Source organism: Neolamprologus brichardi, chromosome 3 (assembly GCF_056152115.1).
Source record: "Neolamprologus brichardi isolate AB-2024 chromosome 3, ASM5615211v1, whole genome shotgun sequence".
Classification (NCBI taxonomy): Eukaryota; Metazoa; Chordata; class Actinopteri; order Cichliformes; family Cichlidae; genus Neolamprologus; species Neolamprologus brichardi.
Genome location: NC_142106.1, coordinates 3,324,262 through 3,347,060, shown reverse-complemented (window position 1 = coordinate 3,347,060; position 22,799 = coordinate 3,324,262). Strand labels below are relative to the sequence as shown.

General features: G+C 42.9%; 1 protein-coding gene and 1 pseudogene across 3 annotated transcripts; one reads left to right on the top strand and one right to left on the bottom strand.

Moving 5' to 3' along the window:
- Nucleotides 1-571: 571 nt before the first annotated feature.
- LOC148103142 (uncharacterized) lies at nt 572-15,221 on the bottom strand. Of its 3 annotated transcripts, XM_087838677.1 has the most exons (9): nt 15,129-15,221; nt 13,971-14,318; nt 11,502-11,834; nt 11,303-11,401; nt 8,219-8,545; nt 5,934-6,260; nt 5,370-5,693; nt 1,959-2,285; nt 572-1,834 (listed from the first exon to the last, which is right to left on the bottom strand). In XM_087838677.1, exons 1-9 carry the CDS (start codon nt 15,163-15,165, stop codon nt 1,743-1,745), a joined length of 2,214 nt encoding a protein of 737 aa, XP_087694803.1. In that variant the 5' UTR covers nt 15,166-15,221; the 3' UTR covers nt 572-1,742. The 3 variants fall into 3 exon arrangements, with proteins under 3 accessions (XP_087694803.1, XP_087694801.1, XP_087694802.1); XM_087838675.1 differs by having other exon boundaries at nt 1,762-2,285; XM_087838676.1 differs by lacking the exons at nt 5,934-6,260; nt 15,129-15,221 and having other exon boundaries at nt 1,762-2,285; nt 13,971-14,354.
- Nucleotides 3,099-4,612, top strand: LOC148103143 (uncharacterized; annotated as a pseudogene).
- Nucleotides 15,222-22,799: the final 7,578 nt, after the last annotated feature.

Below are 22,799 nucleotides of genomic sequence, written 5' to 3'. Positions count from 1 at the left end.
CATTATGGTCAATAAAAAGTGATTACCTGCCCATGTTCTTGGCAACGGACCAACACAATCGACCAAAACGTGTTCAAATGGCTCACCAACAGCAGGTATTGGACATAGTGGGGCGGGGGCACAGTTTGGTTTGGTTTGCCCACCAGTTGACACGTGTGACAAGTATTACAATACTTTGCAACATCTTCCTTCATTGCCGGCCAGAAGAAGTGCTGCAGAATACGGTCATATGTTTTAGTTATCCCCAAATGTCATGGGAATTTGGGCATGAATGATCATGGGCTAATTGTAGCACATGCTGACGCAAACTAGCCGGGACCACTATCTGTTGGACTACACTCCAGTCCTCCCCTGGCTTTGAGGTCCACCTGCGCATTAACAATCCATCACAAACAAAAAACGTCTGCTTCCGGTCTCCTGTCGGACCATCACACTCATCTATGGCGGCAAAATATTTTGCTAATGACGGGTCCTTTTTCTGAGCGATAATAAGGGCCTCCCTTGTGTGAGGAGAGGGGGGGCTGCGGGTTTAGGAGCAGGCTCAGCTACTTCTTGAGCCAGTTCCTTGGCATCAGGACCCACCCCCTCCTCGGAGGGCATCACATCCTTTTCCAAAATAGAGCCGACCACTGACTCTGACAAGTCAACCACTTCTCCATGCCGATGGGCGTGTGACCGGGTGAGAACACCTACAGGAAATACATCCGGGTGCTGCCGGCTTAAAGCATCTGACAAAGGCCTTGGGTCAGGAGTCTTTGTGACCTCTGGGGTAGGATAAACCTTCCCACCTGCAATGTCATTGCCCATTATAAAATCCACGCCATCAATCGCGAAGCAAGGACACACAGCCACAGGAAAAATACCACTCTCACAGCCTCACATGATGTAACAACAGGTTAGTTATACAATACGGGATTATCAAGAATAGCTTTTTATAAAAGCAACAAATTAAATCTTTAGCTAAAAAAATGTTCCTTAGGGTGGGCACTGAACAGCATCCAGGAACTGCTTAATCAGCCTCATGTCTAGTGCTAGTTCCCACTTTTAATGCAAACATAGGTTTTAAAGCTTTGTCAAAACCTTTTTTTACATTTACATCATTTTGTCTGTGAGGTTTCCTTCTTCACACCTGCACCGAGGATGTGCCAACTCAGACTCCTGATTATGTCCAGCAGAGATGTTGAAAAGATGAGAAAGCTCCATCAAGGACACAGAAACTGTTAGTGCCCACTCAGTTCTGTGAAACATCACCTCAGTCAGAGTCAACACCAGGAAGTCCAAAATAACTACATCAGTTCTCATTTGTTCGTCTCAGTCCTGTGATAATTTTTCAAATCTGATCCTTACTGTGCTCTCCTTTGTTCTAAAGAAAACACAACACGGCTCCATTTACAGCAGAAAAACTCATGATGAGTTTACAGGCTGACTTTAATGTGTTTCTACACATGCTTGTCCTCTGGTCATGTGATCATGTGGTTTGTAGGAACGCTCCTCTTCCTCAGAGGATCCACCTGTGCTTCCTCTCCTCTCTCCTCCACCTGTTACAGTGAGGGAACGTCCTCCATGATGGAGGAGCTGCTGGAAAGTGCTGAGAGTTTCCTCCAGAGTGAGACCTCTGTCACAGTTCAGAGGATCTACGGCAGCAGAGACCTTCATGGACACTAAAAGTCTCAAACACACAACAACAACATCACACTGACTCCACTCTGACATCACTGATCAATAATCAAAGAACACACAGATCAAACTGATTGATCAGCCATCAGAGGAGTCGGATCAATGGAGCTGCTTCTGTTCCTGATGTCCCCTGTTTGATCCTGGACCTGAACTCTCCCTGCAGAGGAGACACAAGACAGTCAGAGAAACACACACACACACACACACACACACACACACACACACACACACACACACACACACACACACACACACACACATACACACATAGACAAACAAACCTTTGACTTTGAGATGCACAGTTTTATATCTAAATGGTCCTTTCCTCCTGACTCCACATCTGTATTCTCCACTGTCTCTCTCTGTGGGGTGTTTCAGGGTCAGACTGAGGTCTCCAGTTTTCAGCAGGTCTTCATTCATATTCGTTCGGTCTCTGTAAATCACTTCCTGTTCTCCAGGCTGGTCAGAGCCGTTTTTATACACGTGGACCTTCCTATATTCAGGTTCATAGCATTCCCACCTCACTTCAGCATCTTCAGGCAGGTTTTGTGTGGTTCTGAAGGGCAGCTGGACAGACTCCGCCCCCTCCTCCACCTCCACCTGACAGACTGAGAGGACAACAAACACAACATGAGCTGTACAAAGTGTGATTGGTGTTGACAGAGCAGCATCATGTGACTCTTGTTCTGCACTAAATGAAGCGATGGAGTGGCGCCTCCTTCAGGCAGAGAAACAGCTCATGGAGAGAAATAATTATTAGAGCAAAAACAAGAGTGGAGCTGCAAATAAGGCCGAGAGGAACGCTGCAGAAAACTGTTCATGTGTGAATTCATAACTTCATAGATTTCTTTGAGCACTAAAATCAGAGCTGCTTCTATTTCTAATATGACAGCTGTACATTAGAGCTGGAACACTTTAAATGTGAGCCATAAAAACATGATACTCTACAAGTGCATTCAGCTCTGACACTGTCACATCATGAAGGAGACCTGGAAATCACTTTGTTACACAAATCAAAGTCAAATCAATTCTATTGATGGAATATTGTGTGATCAATAGACTGATCAGTTTCTAATCTGTCATCTATCAGCTGGAAATCCAGCAGTGTCAAACAGACTGGGCAGCAGATTAGGACCAAACACAAACACATGGAGACTTTTTCTTCAGCAGTTGCAGGTAAACTGCAGCAACAATGCGACTCAGACAGTTCCTCTATAACTGCAGGGCTTCCTGCGCTGCTGTTAGTCAGATACGGATCAACAGGTTGTGGATAGAAAGCAGATTCCTTCAGCAGAGGATCCAGATCACACTTGAAGCATGTCGTCGGGAAAACCATCAGTGAAAATGGGACACTTTGAGCCAATTTGAGCCTCAAACTCTGAACATAACCTGCTGCAGACCAGCTGATGTGTTCAGTTACCATGGTGAGGAATTTCACAATAAAGGAGGCGTACGCTCTGTCTTTTCCCGGCCCGACGCTCTGGGACATTTTAGACAAGTTTCCTGGCAGAATACGATCCCGTGCGGAGGCCGACACCATCCTTATCCACATGGGCACAAACCGGATTCCAAACAGCGCTCCCACTTCCTCAAACTGGACTTTGTGTGTCTTTGTGAGGCTGTGAAACAAGCCCACCGTAGTGTTTGTATCTCCGGCCCCACTCCCACCTGTGGCCGTGGGGCGTTTGGGTCCTGCTCGGCCTCCACACCTGGCTCTCCTCTGTGTGTGACTCCCACAGTCTGGGCTTTAGAGACAACTTCAATGTTTTCTGGGACAGGAGGCATCTTTCTGCAGCAGAGGGCTCCACTTCAACCAATCAGGAGCCAGATCCTCTCTGCTAACATATCATATGGAGTCCAGCAGGAAACACTCCATCAAGTACCTGTCCACACCTGCCCACACCTGCTGACTGCTCCGTCACTGACTGACGTCCCCCAGGTCCTAGTCCCTACCATCTCAGTTCCACTCTAAACACTAATACATGTTCAGCTGGACTCGGAGCCTCTGGAGACATTTTGGATGTTCCAGTCATGATAACTAACAGGACAGTTTGTGCAAGGTGGAGAAAATCTGCTGCATCATCCCATTGATGAAGCATTCAGCTCCACACCATCACTGCTGCCCTTCACTATTCACTCACCCACCTAGAAAACACAGACTCAAACATCAGGGTACTTTTTGTTGATTACAGCTCCGCCTTCGGAGGTTGCATCCTCAGCCCCATCCTCTACACCCTGTACACTCATGACTGTGTCACCTCCAACAAAGATAACATTATTTTGAAGTTCGCATCACTGGAGGGGACAAAGTGGCTTATAGGAGAGAGTTGGTCAGTTTCATGGTCATGGTGTGAGGACGACAACCTCAAACTCAACACTGACAAGACAAAGGAGGTGATAGTGGGCATGAGGAAGAAGAGGAGGCCTCACCAGCCACTGTTTATCCAGGGCCTTGGAGTGGAGAGGGTGAGCAGCTTTAGGTACCTGGGCGTCTACATCTCTGAGCACCTCACCTGGACACCGAACACCACACAGATGGTCAAGAAGGCTCAGCAGCGGCTGTATTTCCTGAGGAGGCTGAGGAATTTTGGTATGTCGGCCAAAATCCTCAACAGGTTCTCCAGCTGCATTGTGGAGAGCATATTGACCAGCTGCATCACTGCATGGTACGGCAGGACTACTGCTATGGACCAAACGCCTGCAGAGAGTGATAGCAACTGCGGAGAAGATCACCAGGACTCCACTGCCCTCTCTGCAGAGCTTCTACCATTGAGTCCAGAGGAGAGCTGCCAACATCCTCAAAGACCCCACACACCCCGAACACCCACTGTTCACACTTCTGCCCTCGAGACAAAGGTTTAGAAGTGTGAAATCCAGAACATCCAGACTCACTAACTCCTTCTTCCCCACTGCCATCAGACTCTTGAACAGCTGACCTATTTTTGAACAGTAATAATAATGTTTTTTGCACATCAGGACATCCTGCATATTAAACCACCATATTAAGCTACAGCTCTTTGCACACATCAATTTTTCACATTTCCATATTTTGTCTCCTCTTTCTGTCCTTATTTATTTATTTGTACTATTTGTATTTATATGTTCATTCTTATTGTATATATTAATCGGCATCTGTAGGTGGACAGCAGAGAAAGAATTTCATTGCACAGAGAAATGCCCTTTTCTCTTGTGACACATGACAATAAACACTTTGAATCCTTGAATGAGATCTATCTAGGAGACATCAGTAATATCAGGTTTGTGTAGATATACATACAGCTGCTTCTGTCTCTGATTTCTGAGTATCTCTCAGCTTCAGCTGGGACTCCACCCAGGTGTTGGTTGGTTGACATTTGACAACATCCAAAGTGTTTCAATGATCTCAGCAGCTTTAAAACTATTGATATTTACACGTTTACATTGATTTGGACTAAACTAACAAAACTATTGATTTGATCCAAACTCAAATCATGCCAGAGGCTTTTATTTTGAAGTTAGGATCATTTTTAATGGTCTTCTTAGTCTGTTCATTTAAACACACAGTTGCTCCTCCTGACATTTTTGGCTTTTAGATCAAAACATCTGAGAATTTATTTTATTTGAATGAACTGAAAATAGATTCAAACTAAAAGCTTTTAGAGAATAAACTCCTACATGACCTGTGACCTTTGACCTATATCTACAGCACTGACCTCTGACTTTCAGCTGCACTTGTTTCTTCAGCAGGATGTTTCCCTCCCTGCTGTAGACGGTGCAGGTGTAGGTCCAGTTGTCTCCATCTGTGGGGTATTTCAGGGTCAGACTGAGGTCTCCAGTTTTCAGCAGGTCTTCATTCATCTTCGTTCGGTTTCTGTAAACCTGGTGCTGTTCTTCAGGCTGGTCAGAGCCGTTCTCATACACGTGGACCTTTGCGTTGTTATCCTTCCACTCCACTTTAGCGTCTTCAGGCAGGTGAAGTGTGGTGTTTAAGGGCAGCTGGACAGACTCCACCCCCTCCTCCACCTCCACCTGGGGGACTGAGAGGACAACAAAGCACAACATGAGCTTGGATGGAGACATTTGTGTTGACTCTAACAGGCTGAATGCTACTGCTTCACTGGGAGAAGTACACTGCACTGCATTAGAAAAACTGCTGCTTTCAAGTGCAGAGCAACAAACTATTTGAACTGATCCAACTTTATTAACACAGACAAAGATTTGTGGATCAGCTGCTGTTTGCTGCTATAGGACCTTTGACCTGTATCTACAGCACTGACCTCTGACTTTCAGCTCAACTTGTTTCTTCAGCAGGATTTTTCCCTCCCTGCTGTAGACGGTGCAGGTGTAGGTGTAGTTGTCTCCATCTGTGGGGTATTTCAGGGTCAGACTGAGGTCTCCAGGTTCCAGTAAGTTTCTCTTCATCTTTGTTCGGTTCTTGTATTTATCGTCCTGTTCTTCAGGCTGGTCAGAGCCGTTCTCATACACGTGGACCTTTGTGTATGAACTGATCTTCCACTCCACTTTAGCATCTTCAGGCAGGTGAAGTGTGGAGTTGAAGGGCAGCTGGACAGACTCCACCCCTGAATCCACCTCCACCTGGGGGACTGAGAGGACAACAAAGTAAGAAACACAGTCTGAGTGTTGCTGTCACACTCACTTCATCACACAGCTCAGTTTGACAACATTTGGAAGAATTTGATAGAAGCGTTCCTTTAGTAAAAGCACCAAGAAAACACCATGAAAACACCTCACTACACACAAAACTGCAGTACTGGCAAATTGTACATAAAGTATGAAAAGTCAAAGTACTTATTGTGCAGAACAATGTTCCCATCAGTGTTCTATGGATCAATATTACTGCTGCACATGTTTAAGGCTGAGCTCATTTCAAATCCTTTCTATTGTGTTGAATCTGCAGTAATGCATCATATTCTATAAAATCATATGTTTGTAGTGGCTGTCCTGTGAGGACCACGTATCTCTAAATAAACAGCTGTTAATGAGCTCACAAACACAGGCCTACAGCTGGATTTGAAAAAGTCCATTCAATAGAAAATCAACAATCACAGCTGGATTCACTTCCTCATTCATACAAAACTGCTCAAAGAAGTCCTGACATTAATTCATGCTTCAAATCATATGATCAACCTATCTCTAATAATTTGCTATTTACCACAGGCCTTCAAGCTGACAGTAGGTAAAGCGTTACTTAAAACGTCATCTCTAGACCCAGTGGTCTTAGCTAATTATAGGCCAATCTTCAACCTTCCATTCATATCAAAATATTCTATTAGAGCGATTAGAACATGCTGTAGGTATTACAGGTATTGCACTGCAGTGGTTTGTATCATATCTATCTAATATACTCCAATTTGTGCATGTAAATGACACACTGAGGTCTATTATGGAGTTCCACAGGGTTCAGTGCTAGGACCAATTCTGTTTACATTATACATGCTTCATTTAGGCAGCATCATCAGAAGGCATAGCATATGTTATGAGCTGTGGAGATGACACCCAACTCTATCGTTGCTAAACTCTAAATCCATCTCACTAACAGACATTATTCTCTGCTAACCTTATCCATGTTTACAGCTCGTGGTTAAATGCCAAAAGGTCAACTCCACATCCCTCCCCCACAGTCTCCTGATTGGTCTGAATGTTCTTGATTGGCTCACCATCAGCCAATAAAATCTCATGTACAGAATTACAGTATTAGTTAGGAAACTACATGCTGCTTTCAAGTGCAGAGCAACAAACTATTTGAACTGATCCAACTTTATTAACAGTGACAACGATTTGTGCATCAGCTGCTGTTTGCTGCTATAGATATAATCCATCTGATGTGGGAGAACTACATGTGACACTTTGATGCAGCCATGAATCTGACTGATTTCTTTCCTTTTTCAAAGGTTGATGCATCAGTTAAAGTCCTTAAAAAGCTCAGAAATAAAGAAAAAGGTTGGTTAAAGCAAAGAGAGGCACTGGCAGCATTGAAGACACTAAACAAGAGAAACAGATCAGAGAACATCAGACTGAATAAGTGGAATAAAGTGAAACAGAGAACTAACGCTCCCTAAGAATGGAGCTGTCAGAGGAAGAGAGCAGCAAACTGAAAGTCTCTGTTAGCTGCAGAGCTCTGAAACTTCACACAGCTTTGGATGATAACATGGAGAAAGGATGTGGAGATTTTCACACTTCTGCTAGAAATCATCTTCTAGTTATTGTGACTCAGATATGACTGATTATAGATGAGGACCAAAGAAGGTTTTTACTGAGATTTGAACTGACTTAGCTTAGCCTGTGTTTTAGCCACATGCTAAACAAACACATGTTCAGAAACTAGAAGATGTTACCTTTCAGATGAAGTCTCACACATGAACTTTGCTCCTACAGTTCATCTGCTGAAGCTTTTACATTTGAGTGGAAATTAAATAAAAACTAAAACAGTCACAAACATCAGACATGCTAACACTGTAACATTATTGGATGGAGCCCACTGAGACTGAACCACCATCATGAGTCTGACCTCTGACCTTTGACCTGTATCTACAGCACTGACCTCTGACTTTCAGCTCCACTTGTTTCTCCATCAGGATGTTTCCCTCCCTGCTGTAGACGGTGCAGGTGTAGGTGGAGTTGTCTCCATCTGTGGGGTGTTTCAGGGTCAGACTGAGGTCTCCAGGTTCCAGTAAGTTTCTCTTCATCTTTGTTCGGTTCTTGTATTTATCGTCTTGTTCTTCAGGCTGGTCAGAGCCGTTCTTGTACATGTGGACCTTCCTGTTGTTTGCATCCTTCCACTCCACTTTAGCATCTTTAGGCAGAAAAACTGTGGTTTTGCAGATCAGCTGGACAGACTCCACCCCTGAATTCACCTCCACCCAGGGGACTGAGAGGACAACAAAGCACAACATGAGCTGTAATGAAGTTACTAATGTTCTCCTTATGACCTGTTACAGAGGACTTATTTCTGTGCTTGTCCTGTTAGACCTCAGTGTAGACCACAACATTTTACTACAAACACTAGAACACACCAGAGGTATTAACGGAAATTCACTGCAGTGGTTTGAATCACATCTGATAGATTTATTTATAGTTTATGTAAATGAGGAGTTTTCATCACAAACAAAAATTTTTCATAGATTTGTATGATTGCCATGCAGATGATACACCTTCGATTTTTATGATTAACACCTGTTAAATCAGTTACAGGCGTGTTTTAAAGAGACAATCTCCTGGATGATCTCTAATTTACTGCTTCTAAATTCATCAAATTGATCCTGGACCTGTACATAACTAGAACTAACACACACATATTGGTGTTTTTCAAATGATGTCAGTGACCACAGAGTGATCGCTGCAGTCAGACAGTTAACTGGACAACTGGAACAGAATCCACCTCATTACTGATGTAGAGCTGGCATGGAAATATTTTAATAATGTTTTAAGAATTATAAATAAACATGCCTCCATCATTAAATTTAGAGTAAACTACAGAAATAATACTTAATTTTGTCCCTAGAGTTCTTCAGAAATCATTAAACCTTCTAAAATTTTTAAAAAAGCTAAATCAGAGTACTAGCTCTGAAAAAACATTAAACATCTTAATGATCCTAAACAATTCTGGAAAATAATAACATCTTATTACAGGAATATAACCACCAAAATACCAGATTTTGTTTTAAAAGACTGATGTACTTTACTGAAAAATGTAATATTTTAAGTGCTTTATACATTTTGTTTCTTCTGGGTCTTTATTTGAATGTTTTTATCAGAGTTCAAACAGCTTAATGAACAGGAGGCTCTCTCTGTAACAACTCAAACTCAGTCTGTGCTTCAGGCCTTCAGCTTTTCTCCTCTGAATCCTTAAATCTGTTGGATCCCAATGAATGTTGGATCCCAATGAATCCCAATGAATCTGCAGGACCAAATCAACCTGATCCTTATTTTCTTAAACTGGCTGCAGATTTTATAACAGAATCACCAACTTGTAATTTTAGTTTTAGTCTTTTGAACACTGAGATCCCTGAAATATGGAAATCTACTAATGTTCTCTCTTTGATGAAAAGAGGTGATGTTAATAACTACAGGTCCATATGTAAATACTGTGTTTAAGTTTACAAAAGCTTATTAATGAACAACCCTAAGAATTGTACAAATTAATTATTTCCCAACATCAGGATTCAGTAAACAACACAGCACAATAACTGCTGCTATTAAAGTGGTGAACGACATCATTAATGCAATGGACTGAAAAAAATACTGAGCTGTTCTTTGTCTTGGTTTGTCAGAGGCTTTTGACACAGTTGTCCTGCCATTTTAGTAAACAGACTAAACAATATTGGTGTAGCTGTAAATGCTGTGAGTTGGTCATCAAATTATTTGTCAGCTAGAACACAGTGTGTCCAAAGGTGTTCCCCAGGGCTCCATATTAGGACCACTGCTCTTCTATGTATATAGATAAAAATGTTGCATTACATTTTTATTCAGATGAAGTGCAAAAACTTGAATTTCTGCAGTCTGCCTCTGATGTTGTTCAGTCCCATTTGACTCAAATTAAGTTGGCGTTAAATTCAGATAAATTCAAGTTCAAGTTATTCTCAAGTGGCAAAGACACTTCCTAAGAACAAAACCAGTCAAGGGATTAAAAATAAGAAATAGTCACATCTTATAAATATCTAGGTATCATTATAGATCTGTCATGGTCGTGGGTCAGTGACCCAGATGCAGACCATGACAAGATCATAATTTGTCATTTAAAGCTCACATTGAAAGGCTGCTGAGCTGAAATTTATACTAAGTTTTCTTTGAGGCATAAATGTTGTTTCTTCTCCAAATGAGTAAACACTTCATTTCTTTAACTTTTTACCTTTAGTTGATTACATTGATCTGCTTCTATGAATGCACCTGGTCAATAGTTAAAGAGTTTGAATAAAGAGGTTGGACACTTTCCATTATTGTGTTTTATATTTTATTACTGGCTGTGGAAGTCATGTATATCACTGTTCTCTGTATGCTGCTGCTAAATGTCCAACTCTGTATATCTGAAGATTTTCTCATTGGTTGATTTTTATCTATAAATCTCTGCTTGGGTTTGTTCTTTCTTATTTGTGTGTATATGTGTGTCCTTAGAGTCAGAACAGAATTGGGGGAAAAAAGCTTTTGAATAAGTTGCCTCTGGAAAAATCTACAGAAGAAGTTTAAAGTCTATTTTAAAGAAGTGAGAGAATGGCTCCATTTGATCAGTGTGAATTTTGTTATTGCTGTTTTTATAATGACCTGTTATTTTATAAGATTCATGATTCATGTTTGTGTTGTGTTGTGGTTTTTTTCTGTATTATTGTGGAATCTATGACTTGAACCTTGAGGTGACCGTGATTTGCACTATATAAAGAAAACTGAGTTCACAGATCAATGCAGTGAAGCACACACGCTGTTTAGTAAAGTCATGTTGTGGAGCTGTTTCACTGATCAATGACTGAGTCTGAAGGAGGTTTTCTGACCTGCAAGTTTCTCTGTATCAGCTGTTTGTAACTCTCAACTCTTTCAGCTTCTGGAACAAGTTTGTGTGAGCCACAGTCAAGGAGCCACCAGAGGACACCTGCTGACCATCGGCATTATGGGTAGTGTAGTAGGAGACACTCACCTGACATGAAATAGTGCCGGAAATAAAATAAAAGACCTCCAGAAACCACAAGAAGAACCAGGAGAACCAGGAGAGCTGTGCCCCAAGGAGGAAACTGTTCTGTGGAAAATTACAAAAACAACATGACCTTTGACCTCAGTCCTGCACTGTACTGACCTCTGTCCTGCACTGTATCCTGGTTTTTATCTACATCTCTGACCTTTGACCTGCAGCACTACTTTCTGTCTCAGGATGTCTTTGTCCCTGTGGATGGTGCAGATGTATCCTCCACTGTCTCTCTTTGTGGGGTATTTCAGGGTCAGACTGAGGTCTCCAGTTCTCAGCAGGTCTTTGTTCATCTTTGTGCGACCACAGTAAAGGTCGTCCTGGTTCTTAAATTGTTCACTTCCATTTGAATACTCATGGACCATCATGGTTTCTTGGTCAAATCTCGTCCACTTCACTCTGGTGTCCTCAGGCAGGTCAGGTGTTGTGTTGCATTGCAGGATGACAGATTCTGACCCTTCAATGACCTCCACCTCAACCTGTTGGTCTGAGAGGACAGTAAGCCAAAATATAAAAATTGCATCTGGAAAGTATTCCCAGTGCTTTACTTGTTCCACATTTTGTTATTCCAACATGGATTCATTTTCACCTCACACTTCTACACACACAATACCTGGGGATTCCCATGATGCATTGAGTTTTTCCTTTCCAGTCACCTTTCTCACTCACTATGTGTTAATGCAGAGAGGTCTATGTGTTAACAGACCTCTCTGCATTGAATCATATCTGTTATTAATCTCTGTCTCTCTTCCACAGCATGTCTTTATCCCGTTTTCCTTCTCACACCCCAACCGGTGGCAGCAGATGGCCCCACCCTTCCCTGAGCCTGGTTCTGCTGGAGGTTTCTTCCAGTTAAAAGGGAGTTTTTCCTTCCCACTGTCGCCAAAGTGCTTGCTCATAGGGGGGCATATGATTGTTGGGTTTTCTCTCTATGTATTATTGTAGGGTCTACCTTACAATATAAAGCGCCTTGAGGCGACTGTTGTTGTGATTTGGCGCTCTATAAATAAAATTGAATTGAATTGAACAATACCTCACAATGACAGGGTACTGTTTAAATGATTGCAAATGTATTAAAAAAAAAAAAAAAAATGAGAATAACATGTAATCACAAACTTTGCTCAGTGCTTTATTGAAGCAACTTTGGCAGCAATTACAGCCTTGAGTCTTTTCTCAGTATGGCAGCTATTTTTAGGCATTTTCTTTATTCTTCTTTGCAGACCCTCTCAAGCACCATCAGTGTCAGTGCAAAGGCATTGTCTAATCTCTCCAGAGATGTTTGATTGGGTTCTTGTCTGGGCTCTGGCTGGACCACTCAAGAACAAACACCACAAAGTGGTCCTAAAGCTCTCCTTTGTTATCTTGTCTCTATGTTCATTTTCCTGTTGGAAGATAAACCTTCACCCAGTCTAAGGTCCAGAGTACGCTGGAGCAGGTTGTAATCTAGGAGTTCTCTACACATTGGTGCATTCGGGAAAACCTTTAGTTCTTCCTCTGTAAAATGTCCCACAGCATGATGCTGCCACCACCAGTGGTGCCTGTTTTTTTCCAGACACGACACTTGGCATTCAGGCCAAAGAGTTCAATATTGGTTTCATCAGACCAGAGAATTTTCTTTTTAATGATCTGAGAGTCCTTCAGGGGCTTTTTGGCAAACTCGATTCAATACATACTGTCTCAGAGGTCTGCAGACAATTCCTTGGACTTCAAGGCTCGATTTGTGTTCTGACATGTACTGTCAAATATGGGACTTTATACAGACAGGTGTGTGCCTGTCCAAATCATGTCCAATCAACTGCATCGACCACAGGTGGACTCCAATCAAGAAACATCTGACATATTCTCAAAGGGAACAAGATTCAACTGAGCTCAACTTTTAGTGTCCCAGAAAAGGCTATAAGTACTTCTTACTGTCCATCTGTTAATTTTAGCTTTTTTAAATACACCTGGACAAATTTTAAGCAAATGTTTTTCCGTATTCATTATGGGGATTTTGTGCAGGTAGAATTTGGAGGTGAAAAACTGATTCCATCCATTTTGGAATAAGGCTGTTACATAACAAAATGTGGAACAAAGGAAGGGCTGAGAGTATTTTCTGGATGTTCTGTAACTAAAGAAGCAGATTCAGTCACATTGATTTTAATCATAGAATCGACCTGATCTGAGATCTGAGCATCTGTGTTACTGACCTCTGACTCTGCTGTCAGTTAAAATAAATATCAATAATAAAGTCATTAAAATCTCTATTCTGCATGATAAACTATCAGGACAGATTGTGAGCCAAAACTGTGCCAGGTCTTCACAGTACTACTGTTAGTAATCACACTTAAGTAACAGTCATGTTGTGTTATTGTCTGTCCGTATTAGGCCTGTGAGGTGCTGGTTTTCCTGCACATGTAAGAATTTCTGGATCAAATCATCCAGATTTAGAAGATACACCAAAAATTGTACCAATAACATTCTATTTTCTTCTTCTTTGGTGTTCATGTTTTTATTTTTCCAGTGTGGTTGCATCTAGAAAATATTACCACTATTTTATCAGATTTCAGTACTAGAAAGATCTTTTCTGTTACTCTTTAGTTTGACCTCTGACCTTCATAATCACAGGTGTTGGATTTTGTACCTTTGACATGCAGCTGTATGTCTGCCAGTTTCCGTTCCTGTCTTTCATTTCTGATGGAGCAGGTGTAGATGCTGCTATCACTCATTTGAGGGTTTCTCAGAGTGAGGTTGAAGTCTGAAGTGTCCAGAGCATCAGGCCTCATTGATGTGCGCCCTCTGTAACGCTGGTTTTGCCCTTTCAGATCATCTGTTTCCTCTCGTCGTAGGTGGACAGATTTGGGGTTGAGATCATTGCGAGTCCACAGCACTGTGGGATTTTCAGGTATAAAACCTGAGAACTTGCAAGGCAACAGGACAGATTTTTCCCCCTCATATACCTCCACCACCGGAGCCAGGGCATGGTGGGAAACTGGAAGGAGACACAAGCACACGCAACAAAAACATGTTTATGTATTTGCAGTGGATTTTCTCCTCTCGTTTCAGAAAGTGTATGTAACCTAAAGTAATTATGAAAAGTATTCAAACATGGATTCTTCCTATCCAACAAACACTGAAAGGACATCAAAGATGTTAAAGAAAACTGATTGATGACTGAACAACACTGAGGTGAAAGGAGGAAACCATCTCTTATTTATATCAACATTTGGTTGAAAATGAACACAGATACAAGCAGATCTGAGCCCAGACACCTTCGTTTTATGAGACAGCAGCGCTAATAATGACATCGCAGTCCATCAATTTTTAACACATAACCTCACCATGCAACAACATCAAATGAGGAAGAAACACAGTCACACACAGAGAAAACAGTTTATTAGTAAATAAACATCTTAGTGTTACAACATAGAAAAGTGTCACCACTGACAATGTTACACACAACTGGCAACACAACCAATTTTCATCTGTATCATTGGTCAAGTTTGTTTTCTTTTTCTTTTTTTTGCCATAGTCATTAATCTTTTCAAACGTCACTACTTTCTGGCAGGTTTGTAGTTCTATCAGCAAGAAACAGAGACGTCTGGAACACACAGATAGTTCGTCTTAAACAGATATGAAGTCAACTGTAACCCTGTGAGCGCCCTGCATGAAGTCCCAGAGGGGGTTATAAGGAATAAAGTCAAGTACAGTCAGTTTACATCCAGTAAACTCATGTTAGACTTTGTTGTCTAAAAGCACAAACAGCTGTGTTGTTGTGTTTGCATTCAAAGAGCGCTCTTACCGAGTACGAGGAGCAGGAGTGGCAGCAACATCTTCATCTCCAGTTAAAGTCCTGATAACAACAACACGCAGCTGCTGATGCACTACAGGTTTGGTCCTCTTACATTAGACAGAAAACCTGATAATTTCCTTTTGATGCTTCAAAATAAAATATTTTTTATAGCAAATGACTTTCACAATTAAACTCAGAGGAGAAACAACATGCAGCGAGGATGTGTGGTGCTGTTTGAGTCATGTTTGAAGACATAACTTTGTTTGTTTGTTTCTTCAGTTTTTATGTATTAAAGTAAAAAAAAAAACAGTGCTGAACACAGAGTCATAAAAAGAATATATATGCATTCTGATTGAGCTAAAAGTAAATCATACGATATTGACAATGAATCAAAGTTTTAAAACAGAAAAATAAGTAATAATTTTGTAATAATTGTTCTAGATTTTCAATATCAGTGTTTAAGTGACTCATCAGGAAGTTAGACCGTGACTGTTTGGATGTGGTGAAAAGAGGAAAAGAACATAACAGGAAAAGTGTTAGAAGTAAGAAGAGTGGGGTTAGGGTGAGAGGCGGAGGAAGGAGGGACAAGCGTGGACAAGCGTATAAAAACACTGTGCCAGTATAGAACCTACGCATGTGTTAACCACACCTTACACCACAGGGGAGGGACCATGCTGGAACACAGCTGGCTCCTTACAGTGGTTTATAGTGGTGGTTACTCACCTCTGTATGGTCAGTCTGCTGTTTCTGCGTTTGCCTTCTTTGTACTCTTTTCCTCCCAGGAGCCAGTTTTAGCCTGACTTACCTGCTGAGATTGTTGGACCGTGGATTTTCCCTTCTCAAAGTTTTTTGAGTCCAGCTTGTAACTTCAGTTAAGACATTTTTTTTCTCAACCTAGACTTTGGTCATTTATAGATTTGATGATTCTTTAAACCTCAAACAGATTTTATTTTCATCTCATTATATTTGTTATGTTCCGTATCACTTTGAATTTGTTTCCTCCTTCTATTGTGAACATGACTGAGACATGTTTGAGTCTTCAAGTCAAGCTGTCCTTTGTTTCCTTTGAAAGACACGGGTAAGCAATAAGTGCCTGACTTAACCCAGAAGACGACAAAACCACTTAGATCTGTTTTTATGAATTACATGATGATTTGTGTTAATGCAGGAGTAATGTTCCATAATTAAATAAAGAATTCATTACACCCTGATACCTTACTAATGCCTCATGGTGTGTATTTATAGTTGATGTGCATGCATTTTCTTTTGATAGCCTCCAAAGCATTGTGGGAGCTGAAGTTTCACAACTCTGAGCATGTTCATTTAATAAATGTAATTTGCCCAAAAACAAACAAACTGAGAAGAAACATGTAAATATGAAACCATGAATAAAAATCTGAAATCAGTGTAACTACAGTACGATTTAGAAGTAGTTCAACTTATTCCGTTTCCTTGCAGTCAGTCAAACTAATCAATGACTGATGCACCCTAGTTTATTACTGATATCAAGTTTCACATAGACCAGTGCTTCTCAAACTTTTCACAATGAGTACCACCTCATAAAATATATGGCTCTTGAAGTACCACCCTTATGACCAACATTATAGTACAGTAGTATAGGCCTTTTTAACACCACATACAGTTTACATGAGACAATTTTATTTCTTATATGAATGTTATTTATTTTAACTGTCATAAACAGGATGTGACATAATGATAATAACAACAACTGTACTGCATTAAAACATTCACAGCAGGTGGGATAACCAATTTTTAAACAATGACCTGATGAATCCTGCTTCCGGGTTCAAACTACTCTGAGTTTTAATAAGGCTGTTGTGTTTTTAACATGTTTTAATGCTTTGGATCTTGTTCCGTGTAATCTAAACAAGCCCCTACAAAAGGTCAGTGATCACTGTGGGCCTCTCTCGGTTTTTATTACCACTGTTCATTTTAAAGCTCAGTTTTTAAACCCTTACGATTTAACTACAGCCCAGCCCATGCAGCAGTATATTAATGACTAACCTCGTATTGTGGATGGATTAGCGCAGTCATTCTCCTGACTGAAGTGTGATCCATTTACAGCATCCTGCCATGCGATTACATTTGTCCCTGACCTTTGGGAACCCTCACGTTAGCTTTTATCTAGTGGGAAAAAAAGTTAGCGTTCACCCTCCAGCTTCACTGTGTTTATATTATGCTAACCATAGCTGTGTACCTAGCCACCACATACCAGCTAGCCCAACTTCAGTAACACTACAAACACCACTGCTGTTTAGTTTTTCAATTCAATTCAATTTATCTATTGCCAAATCACAACAACAGTCGTTCAAGGTGATTTATATCATCACCTGCCGTGTGATAACCCTCCTCCAGGAACCCCCCATCCAAGGGAAATACACCACTCTCAAGGCGCTGCTTCTGCGGTGCTATTTCTTCTGGCTACTAGGAGCTTCAGCATCCAGGTGATAGTTCAAATTCAAATTCAAATTTTATTTGTCACATACACAGTCATACACAGTACGATATGCAGTGAAATGCTTACACAACTGCTCGTGACCTAAAGAAAAAAGAAAAGGCTATGAATAAGATAGGAAATAAATATGAAAATCAAAAAGGGTAAATTTAACTTGGAAGGAATAAAATAAAATAAAATAAAATATAAAAATTAAGTTAAAAATGAGATAACTGTACAACACAAATTAAAATGAAGGGTAAATTTAACAGGGAAAAAATAAGATAAAATCTATAAATTAAAGTTGAAAATAAAATAACTGTACAACAAAATACACAGTATAGAAATATATAAGAATGTATGAAGAAATATAAATATATATACACACACACACAATAACAGCAGCTGTACAAGTATTAACTGGAAATGAGGAATATAATGTCCAGTGTTGTGCAATCCACATTATTTAGTGTCTTGTGCAGTGCAAATATGCTTAAAGTGATTTAAGTGATGAAGTGAAAACAATGTCCAGAGTGTCCAGTGTGTGTAAGAACTATATGTGTGGGTCAGTACTGTGTGGTGGTGTGATTGAGAGACCGTATCGCCTGCGGGAAGAAGCTCCTCCTCAGTCTCTCTGTGTTGGTCTTCAGGGAGCAGAATCGCTTTCCTGACCTCAACAGAGAGAACAGTCCGTTGTTGGGGTGGCTGAGGTCCTTCACGATCTTCCTGGCCTTGGTCCAGCACCGCCTGCTGTAGATTGAGTGCAGGTCAGGGAGCTCGGAGCGGATGGTGCGCTCAGCTGATCGCACGACCCTCTGTAGAGCTCGTCTGTCCTGCATGGTGCTGTTCCCGAACCAGGTTAAGATGTTTCCCGTCAGGATGCTCTCTATGGTGCAGGAGTAAAAGTTCCTGAGCACCTTGGAGGGCAGTTGGAAGTCTCTCAAGCGTCTGAGGTGGTAGAGACGCTGACAGGCCTTTTTCACCACGGTGTTGATGTGACAGGACCATGACAAGTCCTGCGTGATGTGAACTCAGAGGTATTTGAAGCTGTCCACTCTCTCCACTGGGCACTCGTTGATGACGGGGGTCTGGTAGTTCCTCTCCTGCTTAGTGCTGAAGTCCACTATCAACTCCTTTGTCTTACTGACGTTTAGAAGGAGGTTGTTCCTCTGGCACCAGTTCTCCAGATTCCTAATCTCCTTCAGGTAGGCCGTCTCGTTGTTGTCAGAGATCAGGCCCACCACGACGGTGTCGTCAGCAAACTTGATGATGGTGGTGGAACTGGTAGTGGCCACACAGTCATATGTGTACAGGGAGTACAGCAGGGGGCTCAGAACACACCCCTGGTGGGCTCCAGCGCTGAGAGTAGTGGAAGCTGAGACATGTCCGCCCATCCTTACTGCCTGTGGTCTGCCAGTTAGGAAGTTGGAGATCCACTGACACATAGATGAGCTGAGTCCCAGATGCTCTAGCTTGGTGGTGAGTGTGGAGGGAATTATGGTATTAAATGCAGAGCTGTAGTCTATGAAGAGCATTTTAACATAATTCCCCCTTCTAGTGTCCAAGTGAGTAAGTGATATGTGGAGGAGATGAGAGATGGCATCGTCTGTGGAACGATTTGGTAAGCGAACTGTAGTGGGTCCAGTGTGTCTGGTAGTGAAGAAATGATGAAGTCTCTGACCAGGTGTTCAAAGCACTTCATCACTACTGAGGTGAGGGCTACAGGGCGATAGTCATTGAAAGAAGCAGGGTGGGGTTTCTTTGGGACAGGAACAATGATGGACTCTTTGAAGCATGTGGGGATCACCGACTGAGATAAAGAGATGTTGAATATCTCAGTGAACACAGGAGCTAGCTGGTATGCGCAGTCTCTGAGGATACAACCTGGGATGCCGTCTGGTCCTGCTGCTTTCCTGGTGTTCACTCTCTTGAAGGCTCTCCTTACTTCATGCTCGGAGATGACGAGCACGTTTCCGGTGCTGGCAGTATCTTCCTGTCTGCAGCCGTTTGCGCCGCTAGCACTAGCATCGTTGGAGTCCTTAGCTGCAGCCTCGAAGCGAGCATAGAAAGTGTTCAGCTCGTCTGCCAGAGTCATGGCCGTGTTCGTCATACCGGTTGTTGGTGCTTTATAATCCGTTATTGTCCTTAGTCCCCGCCACAGGCTCCTAGAGTCACTCCGTTGGAGTTGTGACTCTAGTTTCCTCCCGTAACGGTGCTTCGCCTCTTTCACCACCTTCCGCACGTTATATGACGCGGCTTTGTACGGGTCCATGTCCCCCGTCATGAGTCCCGTGTTGTAGGCAGCGGTGCGGGATCTCAGAGCGTCGCGGATGGTTTTATCCACCCGCGGCTTCTGGTTGGGAAACTTTGTGATAGTCTTTGTCTCCACGGTATCATCTGCTAGTTTCCCGATGAATCCCACAACCGCTTCCGTAAACACGTTGACATCATCATCGGAGCTGTTTCTAAACATATCCCAGTCTGCGTCGTCGAGTGCGTCCTGTAACGCGGCCACCGATTGATCCGTCCAGTGCGCGACCTTCCTCTGAACCGGAACTTCCTGTTTCAGCCTTTGTTTGTATTTTGGCATGAGGAAGATGGCGGCGTGATTGGATTTGCCAAACGGAGGGCGCGATTGTGCCTTGTAGCCATCCTTGACCGTAGTGTAGCAGTGGTCCAGTGTCCTTTCACCTCTGGTGGGGCAGGTGATATGTTGATAAAAGTTCGGCGCTGCGCTTTTGAGGTTGGCACTATTAAAGTCCCCCGTTACAATGAGCGCAGCGTCCCGGTGTTGTGTCTGGTGCTGTGTGAGTGCCTCATGCAGCTCGCATAAGGCGGTGACCATGTTCGCTTGTGGTGGAATATAAACGGCACTTATAATGACCAATGTAAACTCTCGAGGTAGATAAAAAGGACGACACATGATGGACAGTAGTTCCAGATTTGGTGTGCAGGAGCGTGTGAGAGGAACAACGTTCGCACTGTTGCACCAATTGTTGTTCACCATTAAACACACGCCGCCTCCCCTTCACTTCCCCGAGTCCCGTGTCCTGTCCATGCGGTGAACCGAGAAGAACTCAGCCGGCTGGATGGCGTGGTCCGGCACCGCTGGGTTCAGCCATGTCTCGGTGAAGCAGAGGAGATTGCAGTCCCGAATGTCTCTCTGGAACTTTATCCTGGCCCTGAGGTCATCAAGCTTGTTCTCCAGTGACTGGATGTTGGCAAGCAGGATGCTAGGCAGAGGTGTGCGGTGTGCACAAGCTCTCAGCCTGTTCCTGACACCGGCTTGTTTCCCTCGAGGCCGCTGCTTTGCGTCGCATCCTTTGTTCCCCCTCAAGATCTCACTCGGCCCACTCGGATCCGGAGTTAAAAGCTTCGAATTGTGAGCCAATAGAAACAAGAGTGTCACTGTAATACCTAATGTACCCAATGGTGATGATTTTGCGGATTTCCGACGGCATCTCCCACCGATTCTCCTGGGGGACTCCGACTCATCGATGGTGGTTGGGATCGCGGCACGGCGGCTGGGATCGCGGCACAGCGGCACCGTGGAAAAGGGCTGTTTTTTTTACCACCAGCGTTTTGGCTGCCTTGTAGTTTTAAGGCCTGGGGAAATGAGTCCGCCCCGCCAGCGCTGTGTAGCGGCCGTGACCACTGGCGATAAGAAAAGCCTGCTCTTCATAGAGGACTCACATTCGGGGTGATGTTTTCTGGATCCCAGAGGGAACTCTCGTGTCATCTTTGCATACCTCCACAATGGTATATTATTTAATCTTAATTTTGGGGGGCGGGGGGGATATTTCCCATGTACCACCACAGGGAGCCCAAGTACCACCACTGGTACGTGTACCACAGTTTGAGAATGACTGTCATAGAGTTTATCTTCTTACACCAGCTGCTGTTAACTGTGAAGAAAGATTATGTCCAGCAGAGATGTGGAGATGAGAGAGCTCCATCGAGGAAACAGAAACTGTTAGCATCCACTCGTCACCTCAGTCAGAGTCAGCATCAGGAAGTCCAAACTAACTTCATCTGTTCTCATGTCTTCATCTCAGTCCTTACTGTGCTCAGCTTTGTTCTAAAGAAAATACAACACAGCTCCATTTACAGCAAAAAAACTCATGAGTTTACAGGCTGACTTTAATGTGTTTCTACACATGCTTGTCCTCTGGTCATGTGATCATGTGGTTTGTAGGAACGCTCCTCTTCCTCAGAGGATCCACCTGTGCTTCCTCTCCTCTCTCCTCCACCTGCTACAGTGAGGGAACGTCCTCCATGATGGAGGAGCTGCTGGAAAGTGCTGAGAGTTTCCTCCAGAGTGAGACCTCTGTCACAGTTCAGAGGATCTACGGCAGTAGAGACCTTCATGGACACTAAAAGCCTCAAACACACAACAACAACATCACACTGACTCTACTCTGACATCACTGATCAATAATCAAAGAACACACAGATCAAACTGATTGATCAGCCATCAGAGGAGTCGGATCAATGGAGCTGCTTCTGTTCCTGATGTCCCCTGTTTGATCCTGGACCTGAACTCTCCCTGCAGAGGAGACACAAGACAGTCAGACACAGACACACACAGACACACACCTTTGACTTTAAGCAGCACTGTTTTCCCTCTCCAGATCTTCCCATAGACGAAACATCCATATCCTCCACTGTCTCCCTCTGTGGGGTGTTTCAGGGTCAGACTGAGGTCTCCAGTTTTCAGCAGGTCTTCATTCATCTTCGTTCGGGCTCTGTAAACCTGGTGCTGTTTGTAAGGCTGGTCAGAGACGTTCTCATACACGTGGACCTTCCTGTATTCAGGATCATAGCGTTCCCACCCCACTTCAGCATCTTCAGGCAGGTTTTGTGTGGTTTTGAAGGGCAGCTGGGCAGACTCCGCCCCCTCCTCCACCTGACAGAATGAGAAGACAACAAACACAACATGAGCTGTACAAAGTGTGATTGGTGTTCACAGAGCAGCATCATGTGACTCTTGTTCTGCACTAAATGAAGCGATGGAGTGGCGCCTCCTTCAGGCAGAGAAACAGCTCATGGAGAGAAATAATTATTAGAGCAAAAACAAGAGTGGAGCTGCAAATAAGGCCGAGAGGAATGCTGCAGAAAACTGTTCATGTGTGAATTCATAACTTCATAGATTTCTTTGAGCACTAAAATCAGAGCTGCTTCTATTTCTAATATGACAGCTGTACATTAGAGCTGGAACACTTTAA

Coding starts and splice junctions, on each gene's coding strand:
- LOC148103142 (XM_087838675.1), bottom strand. CDS start 15,165: ATGAAGATGTTGCTGCCACTCCTGCTCCTCGTACTCG. Junction 11,402..11,501: donor AGTAGTGCTGCAGGTCAAAG/GTCAGAGATGTA, acceptor AATTTTCCACAG/AACAGTTTCCTCCTTGGGGC. Junction 8,546..11,302: donor CCGGCACTATTTCATGTCAG/GTGAGTGTCTCC, acceptor TTGTCCTCTCAG/TCCCCTGGGTGGAGGTGAAT.